At 41.1% G+C, this 13,867-nt stretch overlaps 1 protein-coding gene across 1 annotated transcript in view; it reads right to left on the bottom strand.

Annotated features, from left to right (window-relative positions):
• LOC118563828 (FERM, ARHGEF and pleckstrin domain-containing protein 1) overlaps positions 1 to 13,371 on the bottom strand; it is a gene marked incomplete at its 3' end in the record, with an annotated part of 55,085 nt that extends 41,714 nt beyond the window's left edge. Inside the window, 2 exon segments of the mRNA XM_036139755.1 lie at positions 8,410 to 8,616; positions 13,097 to 13,371. Of these exon segments, the coding sequence (XP_035995648.1) occupies positions 8,410 to 8,589 (180 nt within the window).
• Positions 13,372 to 13,867: the final 496 nt, after the last annotated feature.

Here is a 13,867-nt window from a genome sequence, read left to right as displayed (position 1 = left end):
AATATGGGATTAAGCTTCTCTCTCTAAAGGAAACTCTTGTCATTAAAATGTATATCTTGTTTGGCCAGTGTTTACAAAACCAAATGGGAATATTAACATGTAAAAGTAGTGGAGGGGGGAAAAAAAGAGCATGAGTTCTTCTGCTGCCGCTTTGGGTTAACGTTACATTGCAGGGTTTCCCCCACTGTATCGTAAGCCTAGCTGGACGCTTCACTTGCTTCCCGCCAGGCTAAGCATTGTTTACTTATTTTAAATAAGATTTTTTATACACCAGTAAAAATGCTAACAAAGATGGTATATACCACAGTTGTCAGGATAATAGATGCTTCTATATAGTCGATACAAAGAAATAATTATTTAAAGATACGGATATGCTTAAAAATCAATATAAACTGACCAATTCACACCATCTGACCACTGTTGCACTACTTCCGACAGCAACGCACAGCCACTCAACCCCTCTCCTCCCTGCAGCCGCTCACCTGACCCAAATAATGAGCTACTGCTGGAAGTCTTAAAGTCAGCCAACATGCAAAGTACAGCCTGAACAAAACAAGCACCCCTCTTTATAGACGTGGCTGTTCGAAGATTCTTTCCCAGGCAGACAGCGGAAAAAAACGAAACGGTGAACGCCGCTACATGGTAAACTAAGAGTACAACATAGATGTTTGAGGGAAACATGAAAAGGTCAGTAAAGCTCCTGTATCTGCCACAGTGTTGTAGTAACCCTCCTGGACAGCATAAGCTAACGCTAGCTGTTGTTAGCTTGACGGACAAGGATAGCCCAATGACTGGGTTCGGTTGGTTGCAGAAAAAAGTAGGAACCCAAATAAGAAATCAGGAAGGGGCCTTTTTCATACCACTGTATATGTGACCAGTGGTGCTTGTTTTAAAATTTGCTGGCGGATTGCTTAATTAGGATTTAGCTTAAGTGCAAACAACTGATATTGACTTTAATTGTATTTTTAGTGTTTGTTAAAACAGTATTTCAAGTGTATGCCATTTTGTAAGACTCTTTAGTTGGCGTTTAAGTATTTTCAATGTGTTACAATAACGCATAATGATAAAAATTACATTTTTTTAACAGAAATACGGTTTTGCTGCCCTAGCAAGATCTACAACTGGGCTTAGCAAGTTTTCTGGGGGAAACTACATTGATACTTTGTTTTTAAATTATTCTCTTTTGGATTGGACAGATTAGATAAGTGGAGACTGATAAACATATTTCGACATATGGATATTAGCTCTCACTTTTACCACTACTAGGTTTTGGCTAGTACAACAGAATCCAATCTCAAGAACGTAACTTTTAAAACATTAAATTAAATGTTACATTACATTGTGTTTTTTTTTTTAAAGGCAGTTTCTGGGGAGTAATACATTAGGATAAGCTCACATTTATTTCCACTTATAACTGACAAAATACCCCCAATACTGGCAGTACAAGCAAATTTACCTTCATGTGAACCTTAAGATAAGAAAGTTCAGAAAAATCCTTAAAATTTCATCACAGAACCTACAGCTGGCTGTTGCTAGTGTTGATGCATGTCCAATCAAAAAGAGATTGTACAAAAAAGTTGCTCTCATGGGAGGGGAGTTAGGAAGAAACCTATGCATCCCTAACTTACATCTCCAAGCGGCACCATATGCTACATTCTGTAGGGAAAAAAACAACAACTGTGGCCTCAGTGTTGATGACGCATAACAGTTTAGGGCTTTGAGCTAAATCTCATTTCAATTTCAAGCCTCCAGTAATACTAAAAAGCCCAAAAACCGTTTCAAATAACACTCTATGAAGCTATTTCCTGAAGTTTATACATATTTAAACATTGAAAGATCCCCACATTACAGCTTTTGTGCCATTTTAACCTCTCTTGCAAACCGTTTTGAACTGTTCTGTCAGTTTGTTTCTCCATCTTCAGTTCTTGACTTGGGTTCATGTTTTACCACCAATGATGACAACGCTGTAAAACCTGCTTCCAGACTAATATCTGCTTTTTACCTTTTTCCTTTTTAGAGTTCCAAGTCTGGAGAGCGTTAATGTTCGCACAAAGATGTGATTTTAAGTGAATAAATTTCCATTACATTAACCAGTACTAATAGTCACTTCAGCCTGTTTATTCTGGCCGACTTTTAAATGTGTTGCTGGCTTTGCAGCCGCATTGCTTTAGAGGAAGCATTATTTTGTAGCTTAATAAGAGCGAGCTGGGTAACATTTCCATACTGTAGAAGGCAAAGAAAAATGCCTGGAGATAATTTTGTTATTAAGTCAGATATTTTTCAGTATAATAGTCTTTTATAAGGGTGAAGCAATGTATGCACAATGAGTAAAGAGATGGGTGGCGAGAAGTTGTCAGGGGTGTGATTTTAGAGGACTCCATCTTTAGTAGCTCATTAGAGAAAATGAGGAGCAATAGCAGAGTAACATCAGAGGGAACATTGCCTGAATTCCTAATGGTTAAAGACTACATTCCATGAATCCGTTTTCCATTACAGTGTTATAAGTATAATGTAGCATAATGATTACTACCTGGTGTTCTCTGTCTTAATTCTTTCCATGGAAGGTATGGGTGGCCCGGTGCTTCTGTGATTGGCTCTCTCCAGAACTTAGTTACTGACAAACTTATTGCTGATTGTTAACTCTGTGTACTATTGCCCAGTGATTCTGCTCAGCAGGGCATCTTAGATCAAGCCATTAACAGAGCTACTGCTGCCACTTATTGTCTGTACTCCCCGGTTTTCTGTAGAAAGTATTCAAGCGCCATCAATTTTGCATTTAGTTTAGCATCTTTCTGTAATGGAAACCATTGCGACAGATCACTGTATTAATAACTTTGTGTACTCTTTCTCTCCATGGCAAGTACTTTAGTCATTTTGTGTTTAGCACAGCCTATTTCCTGGATCAAAACCATCAACAGGGCTTTTGAAGCCAGTAGCTTTCTATACTCATCATGTTTGTTTCTATTAAAGAGTAACCCTTGTCTAGTGATTCTGTGATTAGCAACAACTCTTTCTTGAACGCATGCACTGAAAGAGCTCTTGCTTCCATTTACTGTGTACTGCTTTTTTTTTTTTATCCCTCGCTAAAAAGTACCCATGTCTAAGTAATTCTGTGTTTAGCTGTCCCTCTTTTCTGGATGAACCCATTGACATCTCCGAACTGCAAGTCTCCAGACAAGCTCCTTTACTGGAAATGTTTCTGTGTAATTTTTTTTCCCTTATAAAAAGGAATGGTTTCTTTCCACTATTGTCACATGCTTCTTCGCAATTAGGGACTGCTGGAAAGTAAATGACTTGATGCAGTCAGCTGGGCTTTCTACCACAGATAACTATCAGGCCCCTATAAATGATCAACTGAAATTGATAATATTGTAGTATAATTAAGTTAAAATTGTATGTAACAGGATCTGAATCTGTCTATGTGATTATTTTTGGAATGAATTGGACTGATCTAAAATGAATCTGAACCCAAGTATATTTGTTGTGAATATGTGCAACACAAATAAATGGAACTAAATTAAATTGACTTAGTAGAAATTTTTGGCCAACATATTATGTCTCCTTTATTCAAAGAAATGAGCGTGCCTCTTTTCTCCACTCGGCCTTCATCCACCCATCCCCCACCTCTTAACCCCCAAATCCATGCTGCAATCTTTCACAGACAACTTCTTTCAGGCCCCATTAGCGAGTGTGAGCATCTTAATATCAGCCCAGACAGAGTCGGGGTGTATTGGCCTCAGGAACAGAAAGTGGATTGAGGGCAGGAGTCTGGATCTCCTGGACTACTAAACTCTGCATCAGCAGAAACGCTGGAAAACCATTTAAGTAAATTACGTTTCCTTGGAAAAAAAAACAAAAACTTAAATGCAATCTGATTTACAACTAATTAATTCATAATCAGTCCACTTTTAACTGAAGGTCCCGGTATTTTGTGCCAGACGTCAGCGTCAACACAAATTCATGTTCACAGCCCGAGTGCTAAATAGGCCACAGCATGGTATGTGACCCACGAGATGCTTCAATGGCCCATTTCTGTTCCCCAACCATCTGATACTCTGCCAGCTGAGGTGGAAACCTACCCAGCTGAAACAGAGGGAAAGGAACTAAAGCCTTTGGTATCGGTGACAAGGTGAGGCTTATTGGTTGCTTCGGGAGAAGATGCATCCGAGAAAACAAATCTAGAACAAAACGATACGTCCCTGCTGTAAATAAGTGCCTGAAGTGTGTTTTCTAGATGACGCAGTAGGTTCTGCTAACTGCAGCAGCAAAGAGATCTAAAATGTGTGGGTCATTTGCATTAAAAGTTAAGTAAAAAGCTTAAACAAAACTCTTGTGAGATACTATAAGCCATATTTTATAGCAGACATATGTATGTAAAGTGTAAAAAAAAACAGTTGCCCTGAATTTAAATTACAGTATTTGTGTTTTAGAAGAAGAAAACTGCTGATCAAAAAAAAAAAAAAAAACTTTTTTCTGATCCGACTCGGGATGGAGGGCATAATGTGTGTTAAATTGAGCGTGAATGAAGCATTCTGTTATAGCAGGGTTCTTTAGTGACCCTCTCCTGAGCACAGCAACATCTTCAGCTTGTTTCAGTCGTCGCCACAACTCATCTGCATGATAACAGTCCCTCTATGTCCTTTAAAGTCCTACTTACTGGAGGCGTAAAAGCATGCAGGTCTTGCTCTTGCTGCGCATCATTTTGCACTGATCACATGACAACCTTTTGTTGTAAAACTGAATTCAGAGCTGCACAAAAACGCATTTTGTTTCGGAATGACGTGTTTGATCTGCATTTCACATCATCAGCCATAGTTACTGAGATCTCTGGCAAAGTATCCGGTTTAAAAAGCCTCGTAAGAAAATAAATTGAATTAAAAATAACTTACGCAGTAAATCTGCGTAAGTTACGCGATAACTTACGTAATCGCACACTGAAAACTCAGTGGTGGACAAATACATGATATAAGGAAACAATTGTTTGATAACAAAAATTACACAAAATACTGACGCATTGGTTAGTAAATATTTTTTCTTTTTTGATTTAGTGAACTCCAATAGGTCATGAACTTAACTTAAAGGTTTTCCTTTCTGCTCTGATTTATGTGATTATGACTTTTAGACCCGGGTCACTATGCTGGACAAGGACCTCTGTTTATCTTCCCATCATTTACAGTGAGCAGAATATTAAAGAGGTTAACAATCTCCAACGCTTAGTTAGAAAACAGCGGCAGGACTTCACCAAATCTACATAGCAACCATTAGATGGTGGCAGCACATCAAACTATTGAATGGCAACAATGCCAAAATTAGGCCTTATTACACAAGCCTTGTTTGCCATTTTATTTTTAAATGTATTTACAAATGTCTTGCATATTCACTTACTATATCATTTTCTGTTTCTCTGGTTTGGCCATTTTGTTACATTATGGAAAAGAAATATTGGGTAAAATATGAGTATTTTTATTAACCCGCTTTGCCTCATTGCAGAAGGAGGAGATGCTGCTTTCAAAGCACAAACTGCTCATAGAAGATGTGACAGAACCTGTTTACAGACTGGATTCAAAAGATGTGTGTCATTCATCTGGTACGAACATATCTGAGGTTTTAATGCTGTAGCTGATCTGAACCGCATTATGTAGCACAAACAAGAACAGACAAGTCACCTTTTAGACACATGTTCATTCTGTGCTGTCCCGTTAGTACAGATCACCAGCTGTACAGTCACGCCCCTGAATCCTGATCAGCAGCACTGCTGGACACAGGAACACTTTCTCGACAGCACACTTTCATACTGTTCACAGGAATGCTGGGTGAAACTGTGCCACCTGTTAATGATTTCCAGGGATGAGACTGGAGCACTTGAATGTGTTTTTCCCCTCACTCCACCATTAAATCCAGACACCGAAGCCTCCATCCAAAGCTTCTTTTTTTGTTTTTCCACAACCGAACACATAGATCTTTAAAAGGAATAAAGAATCATGAAGCTTTATTGTCATTATGAGCTACCATAATGACATTTTTGGTGAGGCAGACACCAGCTCAGAATGCACCCAGTTACACACAATACGAAGAAACAAACATCAAGACATGATCTTCCATTAAAAAAAACAAACAAAAAAAAAACAGGTTGATTGCACTGACCAATCACAACTTAAGCTTGCTTACAATACTTAGCAGCTAATAGACAGATTTTCTAGTCAAACGCTCAACAGCAGACTACAATACTGTGCAATAACTTTAGTTACAGAATTGTGCAACAGTTCCTGAGAGATTGCAGTGTGTGAATACTGAGAGGCAGTATAAATGATTTTCATGAGATCAGACACCTCTGTATGCAGTAGTGTTCTTGTAACATGCATCAGATTATGAACTCGGCTGATGGTTTGTTGATTTTCAGCAGGGGGCGATAGCCCTCACAGCTTTTGGAAAGAAGCTGTTTTTAAGTCAGCAATCGGCATGATAAGGGCCGTCCGAATAATGCACTCGGTAAGGAAGGAAGTGGAAAAAGGAGCCTGTATGTTTCCTCTCAGAGCTAATTTAACATAGGTAACCTTGCTATGCTAAATTGTCCCTTACTGGCGCTAAGAAACTATAAGGAATCCCACGATCCTTTGCGTAACATGACGTATAAGCACAGCCCACCTCACGGAAATTAACGAAAATGTCAGGAGAGAAGAGAGCGCACACTTTGTAGTTCCTTTTGGGAAGGCTTTAGGCCCGCATCTGACTCGCATCATCCATGTGTGTTTCCATCACGTAATGACGTTGGGTTTAAAGGCTGTTCGAAATCAGCACAGTAGTCTGAAGCTCCTTTGCTCCCCACAATATTGTTATTACCGTTGACCCCATGAAAGGCCATTGACATGCATGAAGTGTTCACTCTGCACGTAAATCTGAACGTGCTGGATTTATCTTGAAAGGAATTGAAGCGTTTTAATATTTGTTTGGTTATTTCTAATTGTTAAGAATTCATACTCCGCATGCCAGAAAGCTATTCAACCAGTTGGACTGAGCCTGGCAGAAATAGGTGCCCACACCTGACACTGACGTCGGTGCCAAAAATGATAAATGACAGACAGTTGGAGGCAATACGAACACAATCCAATTTCCGAATACAGTGCAGCTCCACTCTTGTGTGTTTATTTAATGAAGTCTGAAGTAAAGCAGCTGTTTTTGAAGAGATTACATCTTCAATTAACATAATCAGACTAAACATAAAATGAAAGACGAGAACCAGCAAATTTTTTACTTACATTGTTTTTTTTTAAAAGTGTTTAAAGTAAGATAATATAAATGTCAGTATTATGTCAATAATATGCAGCTGTGATCACGACTGTAACCAGCAGCTGACATAAATCCTGTTGAGTTCATTCCCAAACACATTTTTAAATAACTGAGCCGAAGACTCGGCCCTTGAAAACAATCAAAGTTTCTCATATGGCCCTTGTGAAAAATTAATTGTCCACATATTTGCCCTATAAGTGTGTAGCGTTTAGAAAATGTTACACCAGTAGGAATAAAAATAATTAGTAAAAGGTGCTATTTTTCAGCTGTAGATTACTATGCTGATCAGAGTATTCAGGACAATTACTTAAAACGGGACCATTCATCGCTAAGCTGCAGCGAATAAGGCATCCCGTTTGTTTTATGTCTCCCCATTCAGGTGGAATAGTTTAAAATGTTTCCACTTAAGGTATTACCAGTCTAAAGAAAGCACTCACTCACTATTAATATCTAATTTGTATTTGACTTTCCTTAATCCAAGCAACCAGTTTATACCATTGTGTCTATATTTGGATCGTAGTGAGAAGACGCTAAATCCTTTAAATCCAGAAACAAAGGATAGAATGAAAACAGTAGCTTCTTTTAAATAAAAAAAGAAACATGATTGTTTCTTTTGTCCGCCTGTCTGTTTTCACCAGATGTCTATGAAAACACCACGTTACATCGCTGATGTCTCTCTCTCTCTCACACACACACACACACACACACACACACACACACACACACACACACACACACACACACACACACACACACACACACACACACACACACACACACACACACACACACACCTGTGCAGTAAATCCTAAATCTTCGTGCTATTTAAAGTTTCCCAAAGACTGCCAGGAGAAAACAGCCCAAAACCAAGACAGATTGGAAGATTAGAAAGCAGCGAACAGACACCATAATAAACCGGAGGAAAACTGACATTACTCTAAAAGGATCCTTTCATCCATGCATGCAACTTTCAGTTGCCATGCCAACCTGTTAGCAGTCTGCTGCAGCCAAGATGAAAATGGAAACACTGCAGTAATGGGAATCCTGATTCCTGCATTAGTGCTGCCATAATGAATAAATAAAACAACTGTAACTGGGCAAAGTAGCGGGACAGCGACTTACCGAGACGTCGAAAAGCTTCTCTGTGTCATCCAACATGCGGACCCTGATGGTGACATGCCGCCCAGGGGGCATGGATGGAGGCCTGTGGCCAGGGTCCAGTGTGCTGATGCCAAGAGTCTCGGGGGCTCCGAGACGTTGACCTGCTCCAGAGGAGAAGGTCTCTGGGTCTGGCTCTGCCATGTTGCTCTGGGATGCTCACTGCAAAGCCTGCGTCGAAGCAAGGACACAGGGGGCAATCAGCGTTTAAACCCTCTGTTGTTCACCGCATTAATACTGTAGGTTCTAATTAAAACAAGGAATCATTATCATCCAGAGTAAAGGCCTTCTGGTCTATGCTATATTTACACTCAGCACTAATGGCTCATAATAGTTGCCTGTGGGAGGCACATTTGCAGTGTGTGCGTGTGTGTGTGTGTGTGGGGGGGGGGGGGGGGGGAAGACAAAAAAAAAAAAAGATTCCAGCATTTTCTTAATTTCAAAGCATAGATCACTCTTAATCTGATCTGACAAATGAATGTCAGGGCTAGAGGGTAAAAATCAACGAGCCAGTTCAACGACAAGATGACTCAGAAAAATCGTAAAAGCAAGGCATGGCCAATAAGACATGAGTTTTATCAGGTCTCAAGGGCGACGCGTCAAACGTGTAAATATGCTGCTGGTGATGTGAACTGAGAGTAACCTGAGAGCAGAGTGCACAAAAGGTGAATGGGAAACACCCCGCTTGAAAAGAAAAAGTCGAAGGCAGTGATGTAAAATTAATCCAAACTAGAATAAAACTAGAATTAACAATGATAGTTGCAAAAAAAAAAAAAAAAAAAAATCTTGCTTTATAGGTTTTCTGGGAAAGTCCCACCGGGAGCCACAGGACCTTCCTAGATCTCACTGGAGGGAACATAAATCCTCTGGGCTGGAAATGCTTTGGGATCCACCAGGATGAAGTGGAGAGGGACCTCAAGGTTTCTGTCTGGGCCTGTTGACCCAATAACCCAATATCACAACTCAAAGAATGGTTGAATGGATGGAGCTTCAACGAATTTTGGAGTGGAGAGATTAGTGCCGTCACCTAATCGGTCCGCAGTTATATCCCTTACTGTTCATGTTTGGAGACGCTCAACACCAAAAAGGACAAAAACTTTGAGAAACATGCCTTTATAAGCAGGAGGAAACAATAGTGATAACACAGATTATGTATGTTCCTTTAAATAAAACAATATTCCAAATGCTCAGGCTGATATTTCAAACCCAACAGCTTAGTGAGATAATTCCTGGTAACGATAAAACGGCCGCCGACAAACATCTTCTCCGCCGAACATCGACTAAAGAGGAGATGAGCATCGGCACCGGACGATTCTAAAGTGACTTTAAAAAAAATGGTGGCTGCTCTGCGATGACACATGGCGTCCAGCAGCCGTGCTTCCGACTGTTTATCCGCAGCCAGATCCGCTCAAAAGGCCCGTAACCCTTCATTCATACTAAAACATTCCAGTCCACTCATGTCATTCAGAGACGTTACCGAGTGGAACGAGTGAAACGCCGCGGACAAGCGGGCAGCTGTTCAGCCGCCGCAGAGGTGAGCGACTGCTGCCAAGTTACGGCTGAAAGCTGAGTCAGGCATTTCAGAAGGAGAGGATTATATAATCAGAGCGTGTGGAGAAAACGAGTCACGGAGCTGGTGGTGGACAGCGAAATACTAAGCTCTGTCCAGCTCTGGATTAATGACATGCAGGGGTGCGTTTGTGCTGTGCTTTCCAAGTGCACGTTGGCAAATAAAACACATAAAACACATTTCCCCTGTAGGATTCACAAACTACCAAGTTTTCAAAAGTGCACCTAAGATACGAACATGCTAACTTGTCTTTATGTGGATTCGGGACAATGGTGCAAAAAGAGGCACAAGAATCAAGCTAATCTGAAGGCATTAGTAAAAAAAAAAAAACAATAATTAAAAATCATAGAAGACAAGCTGCTTTTGACAGACTGCGTGTTTGACTCCCTAAACAGGATGGATAGATGCTGCAGACGGTAAAACTGAACCGGTACTGCTCTGAACGTTGCCCCCATCTGTTTCCCGTGCAGTCTTGCCTCTCCTATAAAGAGCAAATGCTGAGATTTATTTGTGATACTTTAAGCGGTTTGCGTAGTTCGCCAAATTTGTCTTAGCTCTACTACTTCAGCATACCCGAATAACTTCTCTTTCTAGACACCGATACTGTCTCGTAGAGCTGGACCATAAATCGATTTAAATCAATCAGTTTGAATTTGGAATGCATTAAGATTTCATTTTTGGAAAATTGGGATTTTATTTTTCCAATGCACTCATTGGGCTTCAATGAAGAGAACAGCATACAATGCTGAATATATACAATATGAAAATATATTTCAGAAAATATATTGTCACATTGTAAAGAGGACATTTTTTTTTACCATGGGACGTGACACTTTTATTTTACTCATTTTTTTTTTTTTTAAGTTAGTTTGAAGTTTCACAAGTAAAGCATGTTCTGAGCTCATTGCATAATAGCACCAGCAACAAACATGTTATATTTTCATTGTTTACAATGGCAGATCTTACCATCTTGTTTTACAAGCATGTCTCACAGCTTGCACTTTGAATTCAGGTCAACTCCCAGATGAAATGCTTGAAATTGCTTTCATTTCTTTTTGTGAAATGAAAAAAAGAGGTGGGTTAAAATTGATTAACCGGATTTGGTCAAATAAAAATCTGAGGTTCTATTTCAAGCCACGTCGCCCCAGCCCTACGAACTCGATAAAATAAAATACAGGTAAACATCTTTGAAAGAGGGATTTCATTAAAACCATGCAAAGAAAGAGGGAAAACAAAAACAAAAAAAACACACAAAATGCACTTTCCATTTGCGTTCTCATTAATTTTGGAAAAATTATCTGTGATGTCACCATTTCTCTGCATTTAAAGCAAATAAGTACAATTTAAATGCATAGCACCCTTCACACACATTACAATCACAAAGTGCCTCCCAATAATGAAAATATAAAAGCAGCAGAATACTTATAAATAACTTTGGGACTCTGGTTTCTATTAGATCCTTTGTAACATCTCTTGAGTTAAAGGGATGAGTAGAGGGTCCTTAGGGCGTTCTTTTCATTCACAAAGGACGCTGTATCGTTTGCACCCGTTTTGTTCGCCGTTTTCCAGTGAGGGTGCAGACAAGAGCCTCCAGAGAGCTATACCCAACACCGTCGCTGTGGGCGTGAAAAAGAAGCACGCTTTAATTCAAACCCGCTAATTTATGACATCTGACCCCTTAACCGAGCATCGCTCCACAGCTCGTCTCGATTCCTGGCAACAGTTTTTTTTTTGAGCTTTGCCTCTAAGTTCATGGCTTGTGTGCAGGAGTCCCATATGGCGGGGGGAGTTAGGACAATTCCAAGGGCCCCTGACTGACAGGGGTCCCCCCAAAACAAGGGAATTTTCATATACATATGAGCTTTTGGGATGATTTTGATTTTTTTTTTTTTTTGTCATAGGGCCTAAAATTCACGACGGCACCCCTGCTCGCGTGACCCGCACATTGCGTGGCACCGTAACCAGAGACCATTCACACAAAGCAGCAGTGAAACAGAGGCGAGAAAGAGAGTAGACAACACATGCCCTCCCTCTCACAGAGCATCATGAATCAGCCGGGGTCAGGAGTTCTGGGTGCTTCAATCCCAGCGCCTAAAACAGGTCCAAAGAAACGCACAAGAGCAGCCACCAGTTGTGCAGCTGGCACGAAAACACAAGACCCCCAGTGTGGGACGGTCTCCAGACGGGGGCAACCCCTCTTCTGCCTTTTGAACGAGCTGCCTTGAAATTCCCCACGTATGCGCAATGTGGAGCTGGGTTTTTTTTTTTTTTTTTTCACAACAGTGGCTCCTCTGTGTGCATGGCCCCCCCCCCTTCCAGTGCACAGCTGGAAACCTTTAGTGACAGCTGAATGGCTGCAGGGCTGCAAGCCTGATAAAGCCAGTTGTCCACCTGAAAGAAGCTGCATGACAAAACAACCAAAGAAGGGTCAATTTCCTCTTGTGCTCTGCAACAGATCCTGATATGTGGGTGTGGCTGGATTTGCAGAAGTTCCCTTGATATTACCGGTGGCGTGTGGTGATTAGGTGGAGGGATTCCTGCCTAACTGGGTACACTGCATGATGCATTTCTTGTGAAACAAAAAAAAAAAAAAAAGAGAGAGAGAGAGAGAGCCGCTCCTGACTCACCCCTCACAAGCCTTGACACCGTGACTGTGATGTGGGTTGTTAACAGAGCAGCGGCTGCAGTAATCCTCCGGGGGTATTATTACCTGCGGCTCAGGTGACATTAAGAAACTGCTCGGACTCACCTGGACACTCCGTGGAAGCTAAACTGGCAGATCACATTTGCACACTTCCTGATGAGGGATGGATGATTTAAATGTCACGGCGATCCACGGATCAAATTACGGAGACGGAGGAAACCTGAGCGGCTGCTGTGCTTGCCCGAGGAATATTCGTGCAATGCCAATCCACGCTGCAGGACAGACAGGGCAGTCCCCTCACAAGAAAAAAAAAAAAAGAATCCACTGGATCAACGCAAAGACGCGGAGAAAGATACTCCCAAGACTCAGCCCTAATCTCCTCAAACAAGTTCAATCAACGCTGACGGAGGACTTGCGGTGCGCTGCGCGGCTCTTACCCCCGTCTTCTCTCCCCTAAATGCGGGCTTGTCCAAGCCAAAGTGTTTCCCGCAGCTCAGCTGAAGGTGTTAACATCCACGTCCGGGCGCAGGGACAGAAATTCTGACTCCCAGAGGAGCTTTCAGACGCGGTTCGCCCCGCTGCAGAGGCTCCCTGCGGTCGCCATGACGGCCGACTGAGCGAGTGAGCCGCGGAGAGACGGGATTACACTGGAGGCGAGCTGCACGCAGGACCTTCCCCCGCTGCTTCTTGCTCAGACAATGAAGGAAGTGCAGCACCTCCACCTTCTCTGACAAGCGCCGGGAGCTCTGAGGAGCAACAGCACCATCTAGCGGCCCGCGCTGGAACGACACACGCTTGGCAAAGATTCTGTTTGCGGCACAGCATTAAAAGAACGAGTGAATCCAAGTTAAAATAGCCCATACAAAAATAAAAGGGTTATTAAAATAAACACACACATCTATCTATCTATCTATCTATCTATCTATCTATCTATCTATATATATATATATATATATATATATATATATATATATATATATATATATATATATATACATAATATATGTATGTATATTTTTGTTTTTTGTTTGTTTGTTTTCTGTTTGCTGTTGTACATGGCAAAACAGAGTTTCACAAGTGTATCCAGCGGCAGTCGCGGACACTGCAAAGCTCATCTTTCGAGTTTTAGAGTTCAGTCTTAATGTTGTTGGAGAGGCGCTCATGACTGACAAACACGTGTAATAATAAAATACTAAGTTACTAAAAAA

Source organism: Fundulus heteroclitus, chromosome 7 (assembly GCF_011125445.2).
Source record: "Fundulus heteroclitus isolate FHET01 chromosome 7, MU-UCD_Fhet_4.1, whole genome shotgun sequence".
Taxonomy (NCBI): domain Eukaryota; kingdom Metazoa; phylum Chordata; class Actinopteri; order Cyprinodontiformes; family Fundulidae; genus Fundulus; species Fundulus heteroclitus.
The sequence above is the reverse complement of the archived record's forward strand: the minus strand, read 5'-3'. Positions and strand labels throughout refer to the sequence as shown.